Genomic DNA, 27623 nt, shown 5'->3' with positions numbered 1-27623 from the left:
ATCGGTCGCCCACACGTGCGTTCGCCCACGCCCGCCCCACCACAGTGACAAAAAATTTTTTTTTTTTTATCGCTGCATTCACTTGACACGCACTGCGGCGATAAAAAAAATCAGTTTTGATATTTTTTTTATCAACCGCAGCGGCCTCCGGTACTTCGCTAGCCTCCCATTTGTAAGACAGGCTTGCTTTTTTTTTCTTGGGTAGTCTCAGGGAATGCCCCTAAATTTAGTTGCCCACATGTCTAACAGGGGGTATTCTTCTGAAGAGGCCTACAGGCTTCTGACCCAGTCGGATGAGGAGTGGGAACCCTCATCTGATGAATCCAGCGGGTCAGAATACGAACCTGTAGAAAGCAGTGGCTCTCTGACCCAAAGTTCGGACGAGGAGGCTGAGGTCCCTGATAGCAGCAGGCGTACCCGGCCCCGTGTCGCTAGACCGCAGGTTGCGCAGGATCCGCTTCAAGAGCAGCAGAGTGGGGCTGGTGCTGTCGGATTACGTGGTGAGGCATACACCAGCAGCCCAGCCCTTCCTGGACCTAGTACCAGCACTGCCGTAGAACATGGTGAAGTAGCGAGCACCAGAAGGGCAGTTGAAGCTGGTACGGTGGCACGTGCAGTAGTGACCCCGTCGCAGCCACCGCAAAGACGTGCCCGTAGAGCCCCTAGAATCCCAGAGGTGCTGGCAAACCCTGATTGGCAGTCCCCAACTTCAGCCGCACCTGTAGTTCCCCCTTTCACCGCCCAGTCTGGAGTTCGGGTTGAGACAGCTCAGATCGGTTCGGCCCTGGGATTTTTTGAGCTGTTCTTGACTGCGGAGCTCTTAGACTTAGTTGTGGCAGAGACAAACCGGTATGCCACACAATTTATAACCGCTAACCCGGGAAGCTTTTATGCCCAGCCTTTCCGGTGGAAACCAGTCCAAGTTTCCGAAATTAAAACTTTTCTGGGCCTCCTCCTCAACATGGGCCTGACAAAAAAGCATGAATTGCGGTCATATTGGTCCACGAACCCGATTCATCACATGCCCATGTTCTCTGATGCTATGTCCAGGACACGATTTGAGACCATCCTGCGTTTCCTGCACTTTAGTGATAACAGCACCTCCCGTCCCAGAGGCCACCCTGCTTTTGACCGGCTCCACAAAATTCGGCCCCTCATAGACCATTTCAACCTGAAATTTGCAGATATTTATACCCTGAGCAAAACATCTGCGTAGACGAGTCCCTTATACATTTTACCGGGCGCCTTGGCTTCAAACAATACATCCCAAGCAAGCGCGCCCGGTATGGGGTCAAATTGTATAAGCTCTGTGAAAGGGCCACAGGCTATACACACAAATTTCATGTCTATGAGGGAAAAGATCAGACCCTGGAGCCGGTCGGTTGCCCTGACTACCTGAGGAGCAGTGGGAAGACAGTTTGGGACTTGGTGTCACCCTTATTCGGCAAGGGGTACCATCTTTATGTGGACAATTTTTACACAAGTGTGGCCCTCTTTAGGCATTTGTTTCTAGAACGGATTGGCGCCTGTGGTACCGCGCGAACTAGTCGCGCGGGCTTCCCCCAACGGCTCGTTAGCACCCGTCTTGCAAGGGGGCAGAGGGCCGAACTGTGTAACGAAGAACTGCTCACGGTGAAATGGAGAGACAAGCGTGACGTTTACATGCTCTCCTCCATTCACGCAGACACGACAATACAAATTGAGCAAGCAACCCGTGTCATTGAAAAGCCCCTCTCAGTCCACGACTATAACCTCCACATGGGAGGGGTGGACTTCAATGACCAGATGTTGTCTCCGTATTTAGTTTCCCGCAGAACCAGACGCTGGTATAAGAAGGTGTCTGTATATTTAATTCAATTGGCTCTGTACAATAGTTTTGTTCTCTACAGTAAGGCTGGGAGAACTGGATCCTTCCTCAAATTTCAGGAAGAGATCATCGAGAACCTCCTGTATCCAGGAGGTTCCGTGGCCCCATCCACCAGTGTAGTTAGCCGTCTACACGAGCGACATTTCCCCAACGTCGTTGCTGGTACCTCAACACACCCGTCACCCCGAAAAAGATGTCGTGTCTGTAGCAGGAGTGGAATAAGGCGTGACACCCGCTATTTCTGTCCTGACTACCCTGCCCTATGCTTAGGGGAGTGTTTCCGAAAGTACCACACACAGGTACACCTAGCATAGGGATCATCTCACCAGGATAGGCACACAGGGCTATTAGGGCCCATTCACTCACAGCTGCTGCAAACGTCTCCTTTCACATGGGACAAAGTGCATAACGCACTTCGCCACATCTTTGGGCGATTTGCGCTTTGCACATTGACCCATGGGGAAGGAGAGGTTTGTTCTATAAAGGTAAAAAAACAAAAAAATAAAAAATAAAAACACCAGTAAGCAAACACGTTAATGTTCAGTTCAAAAAGTTAAAGTTACATGTTCTGTTCCAAAGTTAATAAAATTATTGCGTTGTGGCCTGGTTTTCTCTTTTTTTTTTTTTTTTTTTTTTTTGTCTTTTTACCTTCCAGGTGGACCAACCGATCTACTAGCTGCAGCACCGATGTGCATTCTGACAGAAGCATTGCGCTGCTGTCAGATTACACGCAAGTCGGTGTATGCGGCGCTGCAAAACGGGATTTTCTCCTCTGCAGTGACAGATACGTTTGCCAAGGCATACGAGCTGAGGAGGAGGCGGCGTTCCTATGCTTTGGCAAACACTTTGTATATATATATATATATATATATATATATAAAAAAAAAAAAAAAAAAATCCCGGCAATGATTTATTCATCCACATCGATTGATGCGAATGGAGAAATCTGGTTTGCCAGGGCATACGAGCTAAGTGGGTATGGATGTAGGGCGGAGCTCCTATGTCCTGGCAGATGCCTTTCCCCTCCATTTTTTTTTTTTTGGCAGAGATTTTTTTCATCCACATTGATCGATGCGAATGAAGAAATCTGTGCCGTTCATTTTTTTCTTTCAGCCCAGAGGCTGAACGGAAAAAAAAATCTCATTACCTGTATGCTCAATATAAGGAGAATAGCAGAAACTCCTAATGCTGGCCATACATGTAATGATTGCGGAGACCCTCAAATGCCAGGGCAGTACTAACACCCCACAACTGACCCCATTTTGGAAAGAAGACACCCCAAGGTATTTGCTGAGGGGCATATTGAGTCCATGAAAGATTGAAATTTTTGTCCTAAGTTAGCGGAAAGTGAGACTTTGTGAGAAAAAAAAAAAAAAAAAACAATTTCGGCTAACTTGCGAAAAAAAATAAATTTCTATGAACTTGCCAGGCCCCTCATTGGATACCTTGGGGTGTCTTCTTTCCAAAGTGGGGTCACATGTGGGTATTTATACTGCCCTGGCTTTTTAGGGGCCCTAAAGACCCAATAGAAGTCTGGGATCCAAATGTATAAAAATGCCCTCCTAAAAGGAATTTGGGCACCTTCGTGCATCTAGGCTGCAAAAAAGTGTGACACATCTGGTATCGCCGTACTCAGGAGAAGTTGGGGAATGTGTTTTGGGGTGTCATTTTACATATACCCATGCTGGGTGAGAGAAATATCTTGGCAAAAGACAACTTTTCCCTTTTTTTTTTTTATACAAAGTTGGCATTTGACCAAGATATTTTTCTCACCCAGCATGGGTATATGTAAAATGACACCCCAAAACACATTCCCCAACTTCTCCTGAGTACGGCGATTCCAGATGTGTCACACTTTTTTGCTGCCAAGGTGGGCAAAGGGGCACATATTCCAAAGTGCACCTTTCGGATTTTGCAGGCCATTTTTTACACATTTTGATTGCAAGGTACTTCTCACACATTTGGGCCCCTAAATTGCCAGGGCAGTATAACTACGCCACAAGTGACCCCATTTTGGAAAGAAGACACCCCAAGGTATTCTGTGAGGGACATGGTGAGTTCCTAGAATTTTTTATTTTTTGTCGCAAGTTAGTGGAATATGAGACTTTGTAAGGAAAAAAGAGAAAAAAAAAAAAATAATCATTTTCCGCTAACTTGTGACAAAAAAAATAAAAATTCTAGGAACTCGCAGTGCCCCTCACGGAATACCTTGGGGTGTCTTCTTTCCAAAATGGGGTCACTTGTGGCGTAGTTATACTGCCCTGGCAATTTAGGGGCCCAAATGTGTGAGAAGTACCTTGCAATCAAAATGTGTAAAAAATGGCCTGCAAAATCCGAAAGGTGCACTTTGGAATATGTGCCCCTTTGCCCACCTTGGCTGCAATAAAGTGTCACACATGTGGTATCGCCGTACTCAGGAGAAGTTGGGGAATGTGTTTTGGGGTATCATTTTACATATACCCATGCTGGGTGAGAAAAATATCTTGGTCAAATGCCAACTTTGTATAAAAAAATGGGAAAAGTTGTCTTTTGCCAAGATATTTCTCTCACCCAGCATGGGTATATGTAAAATGACACCCCAAAACACATTCCCCAACTTCTCCTGAGTACGGCGATTCCAGATGTGTCACACTTTTTTGCTGCCAAGGTGGGCAAAGGGGCACATATTCCAAAGTGCACCTTTCGGATTTCACCGGTCATTTTTTACACATTTTGATTGCAAAGTTCTTCTCACACATTTGGGCCCCTAAATTGCCAGGGCAGTATAACTACGCCACAAGTGACCCCATTTTGGAAAGAAGACACCCCAAGGTATTCTGTGAGGGACATGGTGAGTTCCTAGAATTTTTTATTTTTTGTCGCAAGTTAGTGGAATATGAGACTTTGTAAGAAAAAAATAAAATAAAAAATCATCATTTTCCGCTAACTTGTGACAAAAAATAAAAAGTTCTATGAACTCACTATGCCCATCAGCGAATACCTTAGGGTGTCTACTTTCCGAAATGGGGTCATTTGTGGGGTTTTTCTACTGTTTGGGCATTGCAGAACCTCAGGAATCATGACAGGTGCTCAGAAAATCAGAGCTGTTTCAAAAAGCGGAAATTCACATTTTTGTACCATAGTTTGTAAACGCTATAACTTTTACCCAAACCATTTTTTTTTTTTTGCCCAAACATTTTTTTTTTATCAAAGACATGTAGAACAATAAATTTGGCGAAAAATTTATATATGGATGTCGTTTTTTTTTTTGCAAAATTTTACAGCTGAAAGTGAAAAATGTCATTTTTTTTGCAAAAAAATCGTTACATTTTGATTAATAACAAAAAAAGTAAAAATGTCAGCAGCAATAAAATACCACCAAATGAAAGCTCCATTAGTGAGAAGAAAAGGAGGTCAAATTCATTTGGGTGGTAAGTTGCATGACCGAGCGATAAACGATGAAAGTAGTGTAGTGCCGAAGTGTAAAAAGTGGCCTGGTCATGAAGGGGGTTTCAGCTAGCGGGGCTGAAGTGGTTAAGTAGCAGGTAAATAATGAATAGATTGAGCATATCAATTTACTGTTATATGTCACAATGCACTGTGATACAAAAGAATCACAAATGGTGCCAGTGCTCCTCTCCAAAAGAAAAACGAGAAGATAACAAGCATATTTAATGAAAACAGTAGCAATAATTGCAAATACTAAAAGAGCATCTGTCAGAATGATCAACCCTATTAAACCAGGCATATTGCCTGGTAGGGTTGATCATGCTAATTGAATTGATCGTTAACTTTTTTTTTTTTTTTTTTTTTATAGGTTGAATTGCTGCCGATATTAATAAGTTTTTTATATTTATGCAAATTACCAAATTCAATCAGAGGGGACAATTGTAGCATGGGAGATAGACCCTGGTACACACTACTTCCTCCTCCTGATTGTGTTGGGCTAGACCTGTCTTCTGGGGTCAGCGTTATTATGGTGTAAGTGTTTCAGCAAACTCATGTATTTCATGTATGTGTGACTTTGCTAATATGCGGTGGCTAATATATGCATGTCGGCATTCATGGGCGTCAGTGGAGCCTCTGGAGAAGGAAGCTAGCACTATAGAGGGAAGAGAGAATACTAACCTTTCTATCCTTCCAGATGCTGCGCTCCTCTGCTGTCTTTGAAGCCGCCCAGACCACCACTTCTGGGTGGACTGCTGTTGACAGTGACTTCATAGGCAGCGGCATAGTGTAGCTGCTGGGGGGATGCAAAGGTCAGTATGTTCTCCCTGTATAGGGCTCTTTTTCTTCTCCAGGGCCTCTGCTACCACCAATGAATGCCGACAGGCACATATTAGCTACAGCACATTAGAAAAATCATGCATTCCTAAGGGACACATTGACACCAGTGACTATTTACATCATAATAAATCTGGACCACCAATGACTAAGTGAGCCACGACGCACGCACTAGAAGAAAGGGCTAGACAAAATGTCTATCATTGTCAATTAAACAGCAGGAGGAGTGAACAGAACACAGGGTCGTTCTTCAAACGCCACGGCTGGCCCCTTGGTGCTGAAAATAGGTAATTTACATTAATATAAAAAGCAACAGGTCAACCTATAGACAAAAGACAGATATCAATTTAAAGGGGCTTTCCACAAGTTTTATACTGGATAGGTGATCAGTATCTGATCTGGTGGGGTCCGATACCTTGGACCCCTGCCGATCAGTTGTTTGAGAAGGCATCGGCGCTCGCACCAACACCGCCTCCATCTTTCAGCAAATCATGCTCATCCCTGTACATTTTATAGTGGCTGTGTTTAGGATTCAGCCTAATTCACTTAAATGGGGCATAGCTGCGCCAAGGCTGTGTGACCAATGAACAGGGAAAGCTGCGAGAAGGGTGTGGCACTACTGCGAGCATCGCTGACTTTTCAAAAAGCTAATTGGCAGGGGTCCTGGGTGTCGGACCCCCATCGATCAGATACTGATGACCTATTCAGAGGAAAGGCCATCAGTGTAAGACTCCCAGAAAACCCCTTTAATCAGTGTGATCACACCCTACCAAGCAATATGCCTGGTTTAACAGGGTTACCCATGCTAGCAGATGCGCTTTAAAAATACATTTTAAAAAAAATTGACAAATATGATTATATCATACCTAACAGCATCCGTATCAAACTGCAAATTAGGTTTATCGATCAGTCCTAAGGAGTATAACTGGTAGGCCAATGCACATTTTCCAACCATGAACTGAGCGGTATTGGTCCGGTCTAAGCAGTCAACACAGTTTGTTCTAAGGACACCTGTCTAAAAAGAAAAAGGAGAACTAAAACTAAAATTTAAGAGTTCACACATGAGGATGCAGATTTTCAGCAAATTTCATCCATCTACATGTAAAAAAACAGTTAAATCTAATGTGAAAATCTACAATTGATGACTTAAAAAATCTGCACCCCATGTAAATTTAACCTTGCAAGTACTACTTTACACCACAGATTTTACGCCGGTAAAGTTTCAGCAAATAAGCTACATGCACAGATGGAAAGAGAGTGAATATTTGAAATAGACAAATACATTTTTTACGGCATTCACTTGATGGGGTAGATCATGTGGTATTTTTTATAGAGGCGGTTGTTATGGATGTGGGTATAAAAATAGGTTTATTTTTATTTTATTTTTACAATTGTTTAAATGAATTGAATAGGGAAAAACACATTTTATTTTTATTTATTTATTGCTTTACACTTTGTGTCCCCCATAAGGTCATACAAGACCTCTAGAGGATATTTATAACAGTAAAAAAAAATATTGCTGATTTCTCCTGTAACTGGGGCTGACAACTGGGGCCCCCAGTTACAGGGGGAACATAGTCCCCAGAGACGTGTACAGTGCTGCACAATCTCACTGCTGGGCTGATTGAGGTCTATGATAGCTGTGGCAGGAACAGGAAGAAGCATTGTGTTTCCTCAGCTGTATACACAGCGCTCTGTATACAGGGACACTGGGGAACTGTCCCTGCCTTCTCTATGGGGTGCCTTGCTGCCACTGACAACAGCATCCCCTGCTCAGCAGATGCATGCTAATAATCTCTTAAAAGGGTTTTGCCATCACAGACAAAGGGGGGGCATATCACTAGGATATGCCCCCATTGTCTGATAGGTGCGGGTCCCACGGTTATTGGTAGGGGGATATGGTATATACCAGTGATGTCGAACCTTTTAGAGGCCGAGTGCCCAAACTGCAACCCAAAACCCACTTATTTATCGTAAAGTGCCAACACGGCAATTTAACCTGAATACTATAGTTCAATATAGTATATATTCCATGTACTTTATCATTTAGCTATTAAAGCCTGCCTACATTCAGTGCCCTGTCTGTGCTGTTCATAGTGCGCCCTGCGCTGATGAATGGCAGGAAAAGTCTAAGGCATATTGGTACACCATAGACTTTTTTAACAGTGCAGGTGCCCACAGAGAGGGCTCTGAGTGCCGCCTCTGGCACCCGTGCCATAGGTTCGCCATCACTGGTATATACGATATATAATAATAGGTATCGTCTGCTAAAGCTTGGGTTTCTGTCAATTTTGGACTAAACATCATATTGAAAATTCCAGATACACCTACTAAGTACCAAATGGTTGTAGATCATATATGAAGCCTTACAAATTCAGCTTTTTAAGCCAGCTGACTGATTGCACTACTGAAGCTTTTAAAAAGGACCTGTCACCTCTCTTGTTTTAGTAACTACTTGCATTAGAATCCTAGAGAATCTGTTCTTATAACTCTATGTTGTGCCATTCCTTTATTATTCCTTTTTTGGCAATTCATTAATAACCTCTAGCAGAAATAATAAAGGATCAGCACAACACAGAGTTGAAGGAATAGATGCTCCAGGATAGTTATAACACGAGGAATGCAAGTAGTACTAAAGCAGGCATGTCCTCTATGAAAAGTCAACAGGCATATTATTTAGGTGTGATAAAATGTGACCTGTACAATACTGTCATATAGTATTATATTATTTCTTCAGTGAAATGTGTTTTTATAATATGTGAGTACAAACAGAAACTTCAGCTGTACCTGCATGCGTCCAGATAATCCAACCACGCCTCCGAGATCATGCCACCTAGGAAATACAATACCACATGTTGCTGAGGAAAGGTCAACAAACTCTCTAAAAAGTTTAAGTTTAAGGGTCGAAACGTTGATGTGATTTGGTGATTAAACGTTGGAATGCTGAAGACATGAGAGTGCCGTGGTACATCTTTTTTGTATTTTCTAAAAAGTTTAAGGTTACTAGCAGAACTATTCTTCTTTTATTAGTCTAGTAATTACTGCTTTACTCCTGGAAGCAACGGAGACCAAATCAACAATCCTAGTCATAGGTAACAAGCACTAATAAAAATACATGCTGTGATTTAGCCGTTTTCTGGACCAAGAAGAGAGTCAGTGAAAGAAGGAGCATAACTGGTGGACATACAAGGGAAATGCACAGCAGCAGAACAAAAGTTCTTAGCATTAAATTTTTTTTTTCTGAGCGCAAATATGCTTTTACTCAAGGCAATCTATAATATGGAACCAATTACGAGAAAACCTCTAGTTAGCGTATTGCTTCTAAATTATTACTTCTCTGAATAAGAAAAATTGACTGAATGTCTGCATGTAGTAACTAAATCCAAATGAAAAATACTGACTTTTCATCAGGCCTCAAGACACTGCAGTACGGGTCCGATCGATTAACAAAAAATCCTGTTCTCTTCACAACGTTTTCAGCAATAACATTGAGTCGATCCAAGACGTTACAAAGTTTGCTGAAATAAAGTAAATACTGTTTTTTGGAAACTGATGAAATAAATTATAAAGATTAGCATGCAAACAAGCATAGATTTTATCAAACTCATCTACACACTCAACAGGATGTTTACATGTGGCAGATACACTGTGGATTTTCCACTGTGGAAATACGGGCAGAAAATCCGCCAGTACAACAAGTACATTTTACAAAACCTCATACAGAAGTCGTCAAAAAAGTTCACAATGGAAATTGAACTATAGCACCGAAGCACGTGAATTTATGCTGCGAATGCCCACCTGGGATTTCACCCGTAGTAATGCATAGGGTGAAATCCAGAGGGAGAATTGCCATGGATTTGCTGCGGTTTTTCCGTCAGAATCGTGTGACCACAAGTACACAATTACATTCCCATATAAAATAAAGGGAATCTGCTACCAGCAAATTCACTGTTAATGCATTGCATGGCTAGCTCAGGTGAATGTAATGATACGTTTCGCTTATTGAACGGTTCCTTCATTGTGAAGAAAATGGACATTTAATCCATATGGAAATGAGCAGTTAAGTACACTGAGGTTGGACCCAAGAGCCCTTGCTCCTGCTTCCTCCTTGATTGATAGGGCTAGGTTCCTGTACAGTTATATGGCCTGAAACAGAAGGAGGGTTTGGCAGAGGAAACAGCAGGAGCAAGTGTGCACACAGGGCTAATCCAAGACCCTCTTTACCTTTATAGTAAATAAAAAATCACAACCCAGTATAACTGTTGAGGAAGGGTTGAGCCGTATGCATATATATCCACGCATGCCTGCAAACACGTGCGGGCATGTATGGTATATATGTGCATACATTAACCACAGCATCATGGGACGATGTGCGCAGATGTGCCCAGCATCTGCGCACGTCTGCCCATGGTGATCCCCAGGGGCTCATGGTGGCCCCTGTGGGAATATGTGCCTCCTTTAGACCGTGTCCCTTATAATATATATATGGCTGTGGCCCCTTATAATATATATATATATCTATAATCCCCCTTAGAATACATTATGCCCCTTATATATGTATATATATATTATCAGGAGGACATATATGTGTATCTGCCATGGCTCTCCCCCAGGTGTGTGTGTGTGTGTGTGTGTATATATATGGGCCTATAACTGCCCATGTATGCCCCCAGGTTTATAATGAGTATATATATATGTATATAGATGCGCCTACATATATATATACTTAAATTTCCCCGGCGTCTGCAGGGGGGGTGGATATGTCTCCAGGTGGCTGGTGACTTCAAAGGCTAAGGGATCAATTGATTTGAGGCTCTTTGTTAAGTTTATCAGCCTATTTACTATGCGGACCCACCTTGTGTTTGTGACATGGCTGGGCGTGTGGTGCTGCTAGCCTCAGGGGGCCAACTGGCATGCATACGTAACAGTCACACTATGATGTCACACCCCTGAGAAGGGGGGAGGTGGGGGTTTCTGAGGCTGATATAGGAGCCTGAAACCAGGAAGAGGGGCTCTTGCAACCAGACTAGAACCAGAGACACATGAGGACTGCTGCCTGAAGGAAGAGAGGCCCATTTGCCCCTGGAGATGGCTGAGTATACGCTGGGATGGCATTGTACCTCTGCCTTTGCAGTGCCAACCATATTCACCCCTTCCCTGCCTATCCCTTCACTGCTGCCTGCTTCCAGTAGCAGCTGAGTGTGTGTTTTGGGGTGGAATTGGGGTGGAATCCAGTACAGCTAGAGTGTGGGGTGGAATTGGGAATTGTAGATTTGTATTGTGGTGTGTACGTCTATATGTATATATATTTATAACCATTGATCTATAAATATATATAGATATAGCGTATAATTAGATTACGATTATCCCCCCGCCCCCCTGGTTCACCCTTTTCCTACCCTGATCAACCCCTGCTTAAACCCTGCCACCCCCCCCCCCCCCCCCCCCCCCCCCGTACACTTGCAGGGTATTTATCCCCTGCATTGCTGTACAGTTCTGATCCTTTGTGTTTGTGGTCGGCTTACACCCCTGTAAGACCACCGTTAACCCTCGGTGTACCCCGTAGGGACAGTGCAGACGGGTGGGTTATTGTTAATATTACTTGTATGTGTGTATTGTATAGTTAGTTTGTGGGTGGAATTTGGGAACGTGTAGTGTAGTTGAGTACTGTATGTGTAGTGCTGTGTAATTACTGTATTGCGTGCTTGGTGTATTAAATACCGTTATATTTGTACCCTTTGTGTAGTGTGTACTTGTTAGCGGTAGTGAGTAAGGCGCATGCAGCTAGTATAGTGATTAGTGTAAAGTATAGCGAAAGTATTGTTGTTATTATTATTATATAAAGGCATAAATAGGCGGAATCATCACTAGACGGCTCCTCCTATTTAGGAATATTAATTATCGATATTCGCATAATATTGGTGATTAATATTCCCCCTTTACAATAACACAAAGTTCCATCGTCACATTGAAAACAATAGGATCAGAATCAACAACAAATTTCTCGGATAATATTTCTTGGTACTGTAATTCACCAAATTATTTAATTGGCTCATTTCTCTGCCTTCTCCCCTATCAGATTATTTATTTCCTGCAGACCGCAGGGGTATATGTCATCTGCACCTTGTGATTTGTCTATTTTAGTGTTTTTAAGGCTGCAATGCATGTCTTCCTGAATTAATCAGGTGTCAAATAATTTCCACTAATCATGTGACATGATAGGACCACTATATGATGACATTGGCACACAACATATCATACAATTTGACTGATGTGTTTTCTATTGAGTTGGACTAAACTAGAATGACAATAGGGTGCTGAAGTGTAAGAGACTGGAAAAAGGGTAGTGGATATAACACCATGTCAGGAGACAACAAGGAGTAAAGGACTAATGTCCCACTGTGCACCAGGATCTAGATAGGAATATTCTTATTACTTTACCTTTTAGTATACTTTGCCATATCCCATGGAATGTACACAATGCTACGCTCAGGAGGTATAAACTGGTTTAAATAGGTAACAGCAGCAACCAGTTCATCACTAAGGATTCTCTCATGCCTCCTCTTTTCCCGTTCCTATTTTAAAAAGAAATGTATGTTACATATAATAAACTATAAAATAAATAAATTATATATATATATATATATATATATATACACATACACACACACACACTATATTTATATAAATATATACACATACGCACACACATACATAGTTTGTTATGACAGGTGTACATACCAAGTCAGCCTCAAGTGGCACGCGAGTTTGAAATTAACTAAATTTTAACCACAAAACGATGTGGCCTCAAAAACCATGGGGGGAGTAGGATTGCAGCTGCATTTGGCAGCCGCTGCGGGTGAAGCCAGCCTCCCTTTTGCTATCGGGGGCAGATTGGAAACAGACCTTACAGGAAAATATACCGGAGGGCCGATGCCGAGGGGGCCACCCGAGCCCTCCTCTCTGCCACTGGCTGGGTACATAATGAGTCAGCGACCGAACGTGTCCTCCTAAATTAAACTGCTGTAGCCCACATCTGACCTCCTAAGTCCCCTGCACCAACTGGAGGAGGAGGACAGAAAATGGCAGCTATTGATGACCACCACATAGGGACAGCTTTTGGGGCACTATACATATTTTGGGGTATATGGTTCAGATGGTATGGTATTTTGCACTATGGTATTGTTCCAGGTCCTCTACAAGTTCCCAGTCCACCCTGTTTGCTATAATAGGTTCGCAAAGTTAGATCTTTTTACTGTGCTTATATTCACAACAATATTAAGTAAAGAAAGCATTCATTCAAACACTTTTTTTTATTTTTTTTTTAAACACGAACAAAATCCTTAGTCAAATCCTTCACAATGTGGTTCGAAGAAAGACAAAACATTCATTACAGAATGTAGGACAGCAACTTTTTGTGGTTTGTAGGCTGTAGAAAACAGAGCAATGCTCTGTTCTTTTGACTAAAAAATTCTGGTGAATTCAAAGGTTTTTAATGCTTTATCTTTAGTAATCAGCAAATAATACTGAAAACATTATAAAACTGTGCGTACCATGCTAGTTAGGTACAGACAAATGAACTGCAGTTGTGGACTCAGTTTCTCAATATATCTGAGCCTTCCATCTATGGTATGCATTGGGAGTAGAGATGAGTGAACTAGTCGACATTTGTTTCGGTCTAGTTCGCCAATTTTTTTTAAAAGCTTGGTTGGTGCCAAACTGAAGTTGCTCCAACCAAGAGCTTGAGGGAACATGATGGTTGGCAAGTGGCATTCTGCAGGTCACATCAGCATTCATACAGAACGTGATCATTAGAAAGTGGCATTAGTGGCATGACGCAGGCCGCAGTCGTACACGACATAATGGTAGACAGCAAGAAGAGGTCTAGTAATCGCATTCAGCCTACCTGGACTGTGAGAAAATTTCTGTATTAACACAGTAATCACGTTCATTTATGCTGTGCCTTAAACAAATTTAAACCACCCACCAATAAAATGTAATAATTTCACCGTGTTAACCCGCCCCCCAGAAAGAATTTTAAAATTTCAACCGCTTGGAAAGCGAGTATACGGAACTGACCCTCAGGCTGAACATTTTTGCACCTCTTAGATAATGTTTTGCACTACCCTTTGTATTGGTGTAGTAAACACATATATATGCTGAATATATGTTTGAATATAATCAACAGCCACAAAGATAATAATTGATTAACAAAAAGTCTGAATATAGGGAAATGGATTTGAGCCTAAAATCATTATCACTCCCAGATACTTTTGTGTGCTATCTTGTCTATTGGTATAGTAATAACATATATATGCAGCTTGTTTGAATATAATCAGTCCCAATTAAAAAAAATTGATTGGAAACGTGTTTGTGAACAGAGAAATAAAGGGATACGGATTTAGGTCTAAATTGATTATCCCTCACATACTTTTGTGTGCTGGCCTGTGTATTGGTGTTCATTACCTATATACTGGTTTAATTAGATTGAACAAATCCCCCCAAAAAATATTATTCCACCCGTGTGGAAAAATAATTCACGGAAATGGACAACTGAGGTCTGGCACTCAATTTCTCGTTAATACACACATGTAGATTGCTGCTGTACCTTATGCCTTTTAGTAAATATATATAAATATACATATATATATATATATACATATATATATATATATATATATATATATATATATATATATATATATATATATATATATATATATATATATATATATATAAAATAAGAAATTCCGCAGCACATCCAGGTTGTAAGAAAGTAAAAAAAGGCTTTATTCACCAAGCATGCGACGTTTCAATCCTCTCAATGGGATTTTCCTCAATCAGTGACTGCTTGAGGAAAATCCCATTGAGAGGATTGAAACGTCGCATGCTTGGTGAATAAAGCCTTTTTTTACTTTCTTACAACCTGGATGTGCTGCGGAATTTCTTATTTTTATACATTTGGAGGTGGATCGCCTACCCAGCCGCTGGCACTCCGCATACACCCTACAGATAGTGGTGCTGCCCACACTTTCTATCTATATATATATATATATATATATATATATATATATATATATATATATATATATATATATATATATACATATACATACATACACACACATACATACATACATACATACATACACACACACACACACACACATACTGGTCTAATTATATTTAACAATGCACAAAAAAAAAAAAAATCCAGACATTTGGAAACTGAAAATACGTAAATTGAAGATTAAGGCGTGATGCTCAATTTCAGCTTAACACACAGGTACATTGCTGCCACACCGGGGTTATTCCTGCAGTAATCAAAAAAATAAATAAATAAAAAAAAATATATATATTATATAGTGCTGCCTCTTCTTTGAAAAATCTATAACAAATTGACCCGACAGATTTTTTGCACTCTGCTCCACCAGTTAAGTAGTGCTGCTGCTATTTTCTTTGTGTTTTATATATACACACATACATATATATATATATATATATATATATACACACATATACATACACACACACAGTTTCATTTTCACAATAAAAAAATAATCATTTCTGTGAAAATGGGGAAACAAAATTTAAGTATTTGCTTGCAGGTATCTGCTTTTAAGGTGGACCTGCACTTCTGACCTGCCACAGGTCCCGCCTTCTCTCTCTCTGTCTATCAGCTGCCCTGTTTCTTTCTATTTTACACGACACACACACAATGCTTCTTTGGAATCTTGGACTTTGCGCCACATTACCTGACAATTAGCTTGATTGATTGATTTCATTGTCCCTAACTCCCTAAGATAGTTTTCCTGGCATACACTGTAACACTCAACCACCCTCTTTCACAGCCCTGCACAGAATGGCGTTCTGCTAGGGCAGGGATGGGCAAACTATGGCTCTCCAGCTGTTGTAAAACTACAACTCCCAGTATGCCCAGTATGCCTATAGCCATCAGCCTACAGCAGAGCATGATGGGATTTGTAGTTTTACAACAGCTGGAGAGCCGCAGTTTGCCCATCACTGTGCTAGGGCACCTCAGCCTGGGAGCCAATCAGTGTAAGTTCTCCACCAGACTTTCTCTGAGGGTCATGTGAGAACCCTTCTCCCTCCCTAGCACTTTTTTCCCCGCCGACATGTGCACTAAAATGGTGCTACCCGCCGATTTAGTGGATTCGTCCGAAATAACACGGAAAGATTTGGGTTTGTCTGCTGTCCCAAAAATACCAAAGTCTGGACCTAACTCTGTTCGCTCATCCTTAATTGGGAGGATTTTTGAAGAATACTTTTAACAGAAGCTGTGAGACTGCAGTGACGTATGTCACCAATAAGCCCCTATGTGAAAAAATAAATGCATAGAACGTTTGAAAAAACAAAACAAAAAAAAAAAACATAAAATACATACAGTCCTGGTTTAATCATGTGTATTGAAAGTCCCAGAATGAACAGAACCCCAAGCGGAATACTAGTCGAATATGGAGCACACTGATTGAGGACAGTTTGGGGAACACCCATCTTCTCAAGCATGGTAAAGGAACATCACAGGCAGTTCTGAGCATCATTATTGCTATACTGCAGTGCAGAACTAAAACTCCCAGCATGCAGAGACTGCCTACAGCAGGGCATGGTGGGAGTTATAGTTTTTCAACAGCTGGAGAGCCACAGTTTGCCTATCACTGCTATAGTGCAATCTGCTGACCGATGATGAAAGGGACGAGACAATCCTTGCACAAGTATTTTATCCGAATTCCTATTAACACATTTGTCTCAGCACAGAAAGATGTAGTTAATATGCTGTTCTATACTAATAGGAATACCAATGCATACCAGTCTGACACCAAAACGACCATTTTTTTTTTACATTCACCAGGTAGTTGGAGCCCTATAGCTAAGTAACTAAGAGGTCAATGTAATATGAACAGATCCTTATTCGTTTAGTAGATTACAAAAGCAAGCTTTTGAGATAGGTCTTATACAGTAAGAGGACAGGCTAATAAAAATAATTTATCAGTTCTGTGTAATATTATTATTATTATTTTTTTTACTGAAGACTGGATTTTCACACACCAGTTGAAAAACCCTACTGGAGCAAGATATAACTAATTCATTAAATCTACATTCACACTGCCTTATCCATTTTGCAGTCCAGATACCAGCCATGTGCATCCCGCACTTTTCGTGGGGCCCATCGTCAAAATGCCTATCCTTGTCTGCAAAACGGACAAGAATAGACATGACTTTAGCGTTAGAAAAAAAAATTATAATCAGGATATCCACTTTATACTCTCATCTGTCAGCCTTGTTTAGAATTAATGGTCACCTGTCCAATGGGACCTGGCAGGGTTGATCCCTTTCTCCCCTTATATTTGTCCTCACCATGGATACCCTTTTACAGCATTTTTGACAACACCCTGATATTCACAGTGTTAAGATACATGGTCAGGCACACACTACGGTAACATATGCTGACAACCTTCTTATCCTTACCTTGAACCCAGACACTGTCTTCCAAATATTGTCACAGATTTTAAATCATTTCCAAACCCTGTCCAATTTTAACAAACTCCACTAACTCAACAGCCCTCAATGTCTCCTGTCCATTGGCTAAGGTAGACCGAGCTAAATTAATCGCTGAGTAAATTACTCCCCTTTGCTTCACCAGACTGACTGCACATTGCAGTCATGGAAGATCCCCTACATATCCTGGTTAGGACACATGAATCTAATTAAAATGGCGACTGTCCCCAAACTGTTATATTTGTTCCAATGCAAATTTACCTCATGGGCTCCTTCTTTGCAAGCCTCCGTAGAGGAATGTTGCAATATGTTTGGGGTACAGTGGGTCACAGGATTGCTTTTAGGACGTTCAGGAGACCCAAACAATTAGGTGGATTGGGATTTCCAGACGTTGAGATCACTCTGTCCAACTAGCCAGAATCATTAACTGGCATAAATGTCATGCCCAAAAACTCAATGTACATGCTTATGAAAAAATGGCTAGATGTGCTCTGACCCAGTTGTTGGTTTTCATAGGGATAGACAGGAATACCCTCATTGTGCCTAATGTTCTAACTAAGGCATCTCTACATGCGTGGAGATTGTGGACTACATCCACTGCCATATGGCCCCAACCCTCCACCTTAACAGGTCTTCAACCACACCTCAACCACCATAAATTCGGAGATGTATTGGTGGATGGGGCTTTCCCTGAATGTAATACTCTCCATACTCTTCCCCATTGCTCTGAGGTAGATTTTCTTATGTAGTCCCACTTAACTGCAAATTAAAAAATATATACTGACACAGGACTTCTCTAAGAGAGACCTCTCCTGGTTCGAACAGTTAGCTGGCCAATGCGCTAAGACCCTTAAACTTGTGTCTAAAATATATAAAATGTTGCTTGTAACTAACTAAACTTGTAATTTTCTTCTTATACCATCCTGATGGAGTTTCATTCCCCATGCATTCTCTTAGTCCTTTGAGCGTGCTTTCATTATAATAAAGATATTCCCCTGACACTCTATTAACGCTCCTGGGATTTTGCCTAGGCTCTCCATATACTTCTCTGTTATTTTCATTTAAAGGGGATGTCCGGGTTCAGAGCTGAAGCCGGACATATCCCCATTTTCACCCAGGCAGCCCCCTGATATGAGCATCGGCCATTCCTTGCTCTGTGCTGTATCGCACAGGTCAAGGGCTGTTTGTTTATTTTTACCCTGCTAGGCGGAGTTGCCAGTAACGTCACCGGCACTGATGAACAGGCTTTAGCGCTGCCCTACCCATTTTACAGGCTAGAGCAGCGCTGAAGCTTGCTCATTAGTGTCGGTGACGTCACCAGGCTCGCTGCTAGGCAGAAGCCTCAGTCTAGCTTTACCCATGGAGAGCCCAGTACATCAACGGAGCTCTAGAAAAAGCCTTTGTCCTGTGCGATACATATCAGGAGGGCTGCCTGGGTGAAAATGTTACTGTTACCATCAATGTCTTTGGTAATGACATTTCCTACTAACCCTCACATAAGGTTGATTTTTGCATCTATGATGAATATGGATCTATGCAATTGTGTTATGCACTTGTTTTGATAACCTGTCGAGAAAAAGAGATCTGACAAAATTGACAAGAATAGGACATGTTCTATTATTATTATGGCACAGCTGAATGGATGACATCCGTGTACTGTCTGCATTTTTGCGGCCCCATAAAAATAAATGGGTCTACATGAAGTCCGCAAAAAAGGTGCACTGTACGTGGACCAAAAATATGTTAATGTGAAGCAAGCCTAAAAGTTGTATGTTTCTTCTGCTGTCACAAGAGTGTGTGCCAGAACTAAAATCTACTTCAGCCATGCACTGGAATAGACTTCTGGTGTAATGTGCGTCTCCTCCTACCCCACTTGATGAGAAAATTGTCACGAAAAGCTAAAAAAAAAGAAATGCAAATTTTTACCACAAGCAGGCATGTCAAAACTTGTGACTTTTCTATACAAGAAAACTAAAACAGTGCCATTATAAATAACCCTCAATTAGTCTTCAAAACGTTTTGGAGATACAAGGTTCATGTTGATGTGAGGAGACAACAAAGGAGAAAAAGATTCTTAGCTGACTCAATAGTTTGCACCTGTAAAAACGTGGTATACGACTACAATTCTAACCTAAATGTATTTAAGAAAGTCAAAGACCTCTTGCTTGAGACCCCCACCCCTTTTTTGGCTGCTGCAGAGAGAGCTGCTACAGAACAAAGGTATGGGCAGTGCAAGGGAAATATATAACTGGCTGCAACTTCCCTGAATATTAGCAGTCGCTCGCCTTGAGATTCTGAAGATGGACTAATGATGATCAGCTGGTTTGCCAGACAGGCTTCAGCATAAAAAGTGGTTACCATGATGAAGCAACCCCTACAAACTCAAAAGGAAACAAGATAGTATTCCTGTCTTCTTATGATCAATATCTAACTTGTGACTTTAATTTTTTTCATCAAGTAGAAAGTACTCTACTGAATATTGGCACTACAATGCATTTAAATAATTAGTATATAATTATTTTCACCGCTTGGAATATGTAAATGATTAAAAGCATTTCATAGAATTCTGGTCCCTTGAAAAAGTCATCTGCTTAGACAGTTGCTATGACAATGGTAGAAGTTGTGCATGAAATTAAGACGACTAATTTTTGAGAGACTGCGGAATCATAAATGACTAGACGAAGAGGCATCAACATCTGTGTGGATGAATTTATTAAGTAATCTTGGTATACTTTCTATGGGAATTTCATATAAATGCAATGCTATACACCTTTGTGGGCTGTCCCAGGAGATGCTGTATGAAACTATAATTTAGCTAGTAAAGCAAATCTCATCTTTGATGTTTCAAGCATTTTGCTCCTATGCTGCAAAACATTAGACAGCAAGTCGAGACAGGGATTAAGAGAGTATGGATTTAGGACTGTGCATTTTTAAGCTTGGGTAACTGGGACAAAATAATCATGCTGTAACTACTAGAAATGCGAGATACTTGATTAAAGAAAGCGTAATGACTGGAAAAACACGCTCTAAATGTTTTTTTTCTGTCGATTTCAGTCACGGTCCCTATCACTTTTTACTCGGCTTTCTAGGAATAAACACATCACCGCAGATACAGGATATCTATACAGTTTGCGCACTGCTCAGTATGACTTCTATATACCATGAGATCAATACATTCTGTGGTATTTTTTTTGTTTTATTTTAAAGAGAAAATGAATACAAATAATATTAATACCTGAACCAAACAGTCACTGAAGACTTAAAAGGCACAAATACATGCTCGGCTCATGTGAACAATTCTTCAGCATTTCAGATGGTCTAGAATTGGCTAGCACTATACTAGCAAATAAACATGAGAATAAAAGAACACAGTCTATTCTGTAGCCAAAGAAGTTGAATCACAGCATGGCTTATAGTCCAAGCACGTGTTTGTATATATCCCTAAACTTTGATGACAAACAGAAAATAAACAAGTTCAAATTGTTGAACATAAGCAGTCTCATAAAGCAGGTTAGAGCTTAATAGGGAAGGGTGAATTTCAATTACTTCAGAAATACAATAATGCTGGAATCCTGGTGTGGACAGTCTATGAAAGAGCACATTTTCATCCACACTACAATTGCCAAGTTAAAAAAAAAAAAAATAAACCACTTGAGCAGTCACATGGCAGAGCCTGGTGATCCAGAGTCTTGCAGAATGAGTTTGACCGCAGAGGCTATAAATAAAACAAACTATATTTCATTCTCCACTATTTTCAGTGGTTTGCTTCTTTCTACCTTATCTTTACAGGTCAAAACTGCAGGAATAAGGGCATATTTTCTAGCAGCTTCTATGGTGACTATATAGAATAAACAGCTACAAGATAACTAAACATGTCCTAAGCAATTCACATATAAAACCAGATCTATCATCATACTATGCTGTCCTGTTGAAAAGGGTTCTGCACTGTGGACAATCCCTAAAGAATTAGAAAGGTCCCTTGTCAATAAGCTGATCAGAAAATGTTCCCCTTCTGGAATGCACAGCAATCAGCTGTAACCTGAGCGGATACTCCACAAGTGTACAGCTACCCTGCAGCACCACTAGAGGGGGTTGTCTCATTTATCATGAAGAGTACAAGCCACTTGCTAATGTATGGTTATTATCCATATTGCTTCCTTTGCTGGCTTGATTCATTTTTCCAGCACATTATACACTGCTTGTTTCCATGGTTAAGACCACCCTGCAATCCATCAGTGGTGGACATGCTTGTACACTATAGGAAAAAGCGCCAGCCTCTCCGGTGGCTGAGACCATGGAAGCACGCATAGGCTGGTGCCTTTTTCTATACAGTGCAAACACGGCCACCGCTGATGGATTGCAGAGTGGTGATAACCATGGAAACTAGCAGTGTATAATGTAATGGAAACATGAATCCAGCCAGCAAAGGAAGCAATATGGTTAATAACCATACATTAGTAAGTGTCTTGTATTAACTTTCTCTACATAATAAATGCTATTTGTTGAAGTGACAGAAGGGCTGCCTTCCTTCAGCAAGTGGAATATTTCATGTAAAGAAAAGTTAGTACACACCACTTAGTAATAAATTATTATTGTCCGTATTGTTTTCTTTGCTGGCTTGATTCACATTTCCATCGCATTATACACTTACCATTTCCATGGTTACGACCACCCTGCAATCCAGCAGCGGTGGTCGTGCTTGCACACTATAGGAAAAACTGCCTCTCAGGTAGTCGGGACCGTGGGAGTGCACATAGGCCGATGCTTTTTCCAACGCTGCTGGTCTGCAGGGTGGCCGTAACCCCTGGATATGAGCAGTGTATAATGTGATGGAAAAATCAATCAAGCCAGCAAAGGAAGAAATATGGATAATAACAATACATTAGTGCCTTGTATTAACTTTGTCTATCAGTGATTGAGAGCCCCCTAAAATTATATGGCCAAACTTACAAATCTGAGGCGAAGGGGGTGGTGGTCTGTCAGAGCCTGCTGCTGCAGAGTGTGATCTTGTGAAATACAGCAAATCTTGCATAACCATGCTATGTACTTGTATACTGTGGGGACAGTATCTCACTATGACCAGTCTTAGAAGTACAGACAATATTCTATAGGCTCAGTCTGTATCTCTCATCTTTACATTAATGAGAGCTAACAGACACTCATTTAATCTGAAAACTTAATCAAACTGATCAGAATTTGGCTTAAAGGAACTCAGCCATCTTGGACTGTTAACTACATTAAGGGTCCTCTTAAGGTACGAGTAGATGATTGGTACGATTGAGCGATGAACAAGTCGTTTCTTGGTGTAGTGAACATTTCAGCAATGACCCTTTAGACCAGGGATGCTCAACCTGCGGCCCTCCAGCTGTTGTAAAACTACAACTCCCACCATGCCCTTCTGTAAGCTGATAGCTGTAGGCTGTCTGGAAATGATGGGAGTTGTAGTTCTGCAACATCTGGAGGGCCGCAGGTTGAGCATGCTTGCTTTAGACGCTCCGATTATCGCTCAGTAAATTGTAATTTCGATTGCAATTCCATTGTTCGTAAAGCAGACAGTTGCATTTACACAAAGCGTGAGCTTAAACACACCCACAGTGTAATCATCTGTAATCGTGCCTGCAGTGAACGATTCCTGTTTACACGTATGAAATCGCTAACGTCCAACAATATTTGTGGACGTTACAAATGATTGAACCAACAAGAAATCTACCAATTGTCAGTTGTCACTCTTTCGTTCATTGCTTTTACACTGTTCTATAATATTGCAGTTTTGCTTGATTTAATCTTAATTTACACACTAATTGCCTCGTGTAAAGATATCTTTACACTGGTAGATGTTGGGCAGTCAACGACAATGACATACAACTTGATCAGTGCCTGTTTATAGTGTCTTTCGAAGTGAAAGGGGGATGAATGATCTTAATTAAAATTATTTGTCCCCAATTAATATTTTCAGCAGTACATCTTCTGTTTACACAGAACAATGTGCTGCCAACAAACATCGATTTGGGGTAATACATCAAAGATGCTCATTTGTTGAGTGATTTGCAGCACCTTTACAGGAAGTCAATTATCAGGAGCGAGCATTGGTAGGAACATTCATAACCCATAAATGGCACAATCCTTGGGTGGTGTAAAACGGCCGTAACGCACAAATAATACACCTAAGGCCGAATGCACATGGCCGTGAGCGGTCCGTGGAACCGCGGCCTGGATTCCTGCTGAGAGCAGGAGCGCACGGCGTCATGGGTTGCTATGACGCCGTGCGCTCCGTGCTGCTGGCACAGTGCAGTAATACACTGGTATAGATCATCATGTATACTATTCATGCATCCCTATAATTATTAGGTGTGGTCCAGGGAGACAGAGTCCCTTTAAATTTGTGTTTATGAAATCCCAGGAAATTAGCTTATCTGAAATTTAATTGTGAAAGATTTGTTTGATATTATATCCCCTTATGAAGAACGCCAAGTTGGCGGGAGGAGTCTAATAGGGCAGGCAACGCTCCTCTGACCAAGGGTCCTCACCTAGTTAGGCCAGCACTCTCTGGTCTGCATGAGAGGCAATCACCGCATAACAGCTGTCTGCAGGTGAGGTGCTGGCTCAACTATTGTCCAAGTCATGTTCCAAGTTCTGTTTAAAAGGTCAAACATTGACTTATAGGGTAGCTACCTTACATCTGGTTGCATCAGAGGTTTAAGCCATAATCATAAACATTAAAAGAGATTAAAACTTGAAATTGATCACTCTGTATGTAATGAATCTATATAATATACAAGTTTCACTTTTTGAAATGAATTACTAAAATAAGCTATGTAACTTTTTAATTATATTCTAATTTATTGATGCACCTGTAGTTTTTTTGCAGATTTTTTTATATTTTTAAATGAGACGGGCAAAAGAGATAGATATATATATATATATATATATATATATATATATATATATATATATATATTTATTTTTTAAGTTTTAAAAAATAATTCACATGCATTAGGACAATAATAGGACATGTTCTATTCTTTTGCGGAACGGAAAAACGGACATACGGAAACGGAATGCACACAGAGTACCTTCCGTTTTTTGTCTTTTTTGTGGACCCATTGAAATGAATGGTTTCGTATACGGTCCGCAAAAAAACTAAACGGACACAGAAAGAAAATACATTTGTGTGCATGAGCCCTTAGTCGTGTACTCCACAAATCTGGCATTTATAGAAGAGTGGAAAGAAGAAAGCTATTTTTGAAAGCAAGCCTAATTGCAGTTTGCCACAAGCCATGTAAGGGACACAGCAAACCTGTGGAAGAAGGTGCTCTGGTCAGATGAGACCAAAGCTGAACTTCCTTTTGTGTAAGGGGGCAACCCTTACACAAAAGTAAGTTCAGCTTTGGTCTCATCTGACCAGAGCACCTTCTTCCACAGGTTTGCTGTGTCCCTTAGGGCTCTTTCACACTTGCGTTCTTTTCTTCCGGCATAGAGTTCCATCGTCGGGGCTCTATGCAGGAAGAATCCTGATCAGTTTTATTCTAATGCATTCTGAATGGAGAGAAATCCGTTCAGGATGCATCAGGATGTCTTTAGTTCCGGACCGGAACGTTTTTTGGCCGGAGAAAATACCGCAGCATGCTGCGCTTTTTGCTCCGGCCAAAAGTCCTGAAGACTTGCAGCAAGGCCGGATCCGGACTTAATGCCCATTGAAAGGCATTAATCCGGATGCGGCCTTAAGCTAAACGTCGTTTCGGCGCATTGCCGGATCCGACATTTAGCTTTTTCTGAATGGTTACCATGGCTGCCGGGACGCTAAAGTCCTGGCAGCCATGGTAAAGTGTAGTGGGGAGCGGGGGAGCAGTATACTTACCGTCCGTGCGGCTTCCGGGGCGCTTCAGAGTGATGTCAGGGCGCCCCACGCGCATGGATGACGTGATCACATGGCACGTCATCCATGTGCATGGGGCGCTCTGACGTCATTCTGGAGCGCCCCGGGAGCCGCACGGACTGTAAGTATACTGCTCCCCCGCTCCCTACTACTACTATGGCAACCAGGACTTTAATAGCGTCCTGGCTGCCATAGCAACACTGAACGCATTTTGAAGACGGAACCGTCTTCAAATGCTTTCAGTTCACTTGCGTTTTTCCGGATCCGGCGTGTAATTCCGGCAAGTGGAGTACACGCCGGATCTGGACAACGCAAGTGTGAAAGAGCCCTTACATGGCTTCTGGCAAACTGCAATTAGGCTTGCTTTCAAAAATAGCTTTCTTCTTGCCACTCTTCACAAATCTGGCATTTATAGGAGTACACAACTAAGGGCTCATGCACACAAATGTATTTTCTTTCTGTGTCCGTTTTGTTTTTTTGCGGACCGTATACGAAACCATTCATTTCAATGGGTCCACAAAAAAAAAAAAAAAAAAAAAAAAAAACGAAGGTACTCTGTGTGCATTCCGTTTCCGTATGTCCGTTTTTCCGTTCCGCCAAAAAATAGAACATGTCCTATTATTGTCCGCATTACGGACACGGATAGTACTGTTCTATTAGGGGCTAGCTGTTCCTCAAAACACGGAATGCACACAGACGTCATCTGTATTTCTTAGGGCTCCGTTTTTTGTGGACTGCAAATTTCATACGGTCGTGTGCATGAGGCCTAATAGTTCTCCTGTGGACAGATTCTCCCGCCTGAGCTGTGGATCTCTGAAACTCCTCCAGAGTGCCCATGGACCTCTTGGCTGCTTCTCTAATTAGTGCTCGCCTTGCCTGGGTTGTCAGTTTAGATGGAACAGTTATGTCTTGGTAGGTTTGCAATTGTGCCATACATACTCCTTGCATTTTCGGATGGTGGATTGAACAGTGCTCCATAAGATGTTCAGAACTTGGGATATTTATTTTCAGTATGTAACCCTGCTTTACACTTTTCCACAACTTCATCCCTGACCTGTCTGGTGTGTTCCTTAGTTTTTATTACGCTAATTGATCACTAATGTTCTCTAACAAACCTCTGAAACCTTCACAGAAAAACTATAGTTATACTGAGAATAAATTACACAGGTGGCATCTATTTACTAAATCAGATTAATTCAGAAGGCAATTGGTCACACTGGATTTATTTTGGGGTATCATAGCACAGGGGGCTGAATACAAATGCACACCACACTTTGCAGAGCACTCACAGCATGTCCATTTACAAAAGATGATATCACTTGGCAGTAATTGGGAATGAATGTTAATAAGCATATTAGATCCCAATAATAGCTTTCACATTAGCCGCATTCACATGCAATGATCATGAGGCCACTATGAGGATGAACGAGTGTTACTTGGCTATGTCTGGAAATCCCATATAAATTAATAGAGCAGACAGATGTATGCCCAACTGGTCGCTCTATTAATTTCAGGGGGCTGCAGGGGGTACGGGGCTCCATTCTTGTGATCAGTGGGGGTCCCAGCAGTAGAACCCCTACCAATGTAATAGTTATGCCCTATCGTGTGGATAGGGGATAACAATGTTACCGGAATACCCTTTAATGAGATTTCTTAAGTGCATGTTTCCATTGTAAAGACAATTTCAGAAGCTGATGTTTAGAGTTCGGAGCACCATCTCCAGAAAGATGTCTACCCTCATTTCATACTATATAAATCTTAATTATAAAGCCACAAACAAATTATTACAACTTTGTACATGACATACAAAACACAATTTATTTTAAGTTGTTTTTTTTTTTACCTTCACAAGGTTGAGAATTATAATTGGTGATCCAAATCTCTGAAGCATTTGGTCAAAGTGATAAGCAGCAACATGTGCATATGGATCTGCTTGGTCCACTGTGTGAATAAGTGCACAAATATCATATCATTAACTATAGACATCTACACACTTCAATTACACAGCAGGCTTATGGATCATTATATAAACTACTGTTTAGATCTACACAAGCTAATATATCTGTTTGGTATGTGAACTACAATTTCCTAATGCACTTT

At 41.2% G+C, this 27623-nt stretch overlaps 1 protein-coding gene across 3 annotated transcripts in view; it reads right to left on the bottom strand.

Moving 5' to 3' along the window:
* Window positions 1-27623, bottom strand: part of FIG4 (FIG4 phosphoinositide 5-phosphatase) — a 450714-nt gene that overhangs the window by 244389 nt on the left and 178702 nt on the right. For all 3 annotated transcript variants that reach the window (XM_044289561.1, XM_044289559.1, XM_044289560.1), the window contains exons 11-15: window positions 27367-27464; window positions 12572-12705; window positions 9532-9648; window positions 8918-8963; window positions 6997-7145 (exon numbers count right to left, since the gene is read on the bottom strand). In XM_044289561.1, the coding sequence (XP_044145496.1) occupies window positions 6997-7145; window positions 8918-8963; window positions 9532-9648; window positions 12572-12705; window positions 27367-27464 (544 nt within the window). The remainder of the gene's footprint in view (window positions 1-6996; window positions 7146-8917; window positions 8964-9531; window positions 9649-12571; window positions 12706-27366; window positions 27465-27623) is intronic.

This window comes from Bufo gargarizans, chromosome 4 (genome assembly GCF_014858855.1).
Source record: "Bufo gargarizans isolate SCDJY-AF-19 chromosome 4, ASM1485885v1, whole genome shotgun sequence".
NCBI lineage: Eukaryota > Metazoa > Chordata > Amphibia > Anura > Bufonidae > Bufo > Bufo gargarizans.
The sequence above is the reverse complement of the archived record's forward strand: the minus strand, read 5'-3'. Positions and strand labels throughout refer to the sequence as shown.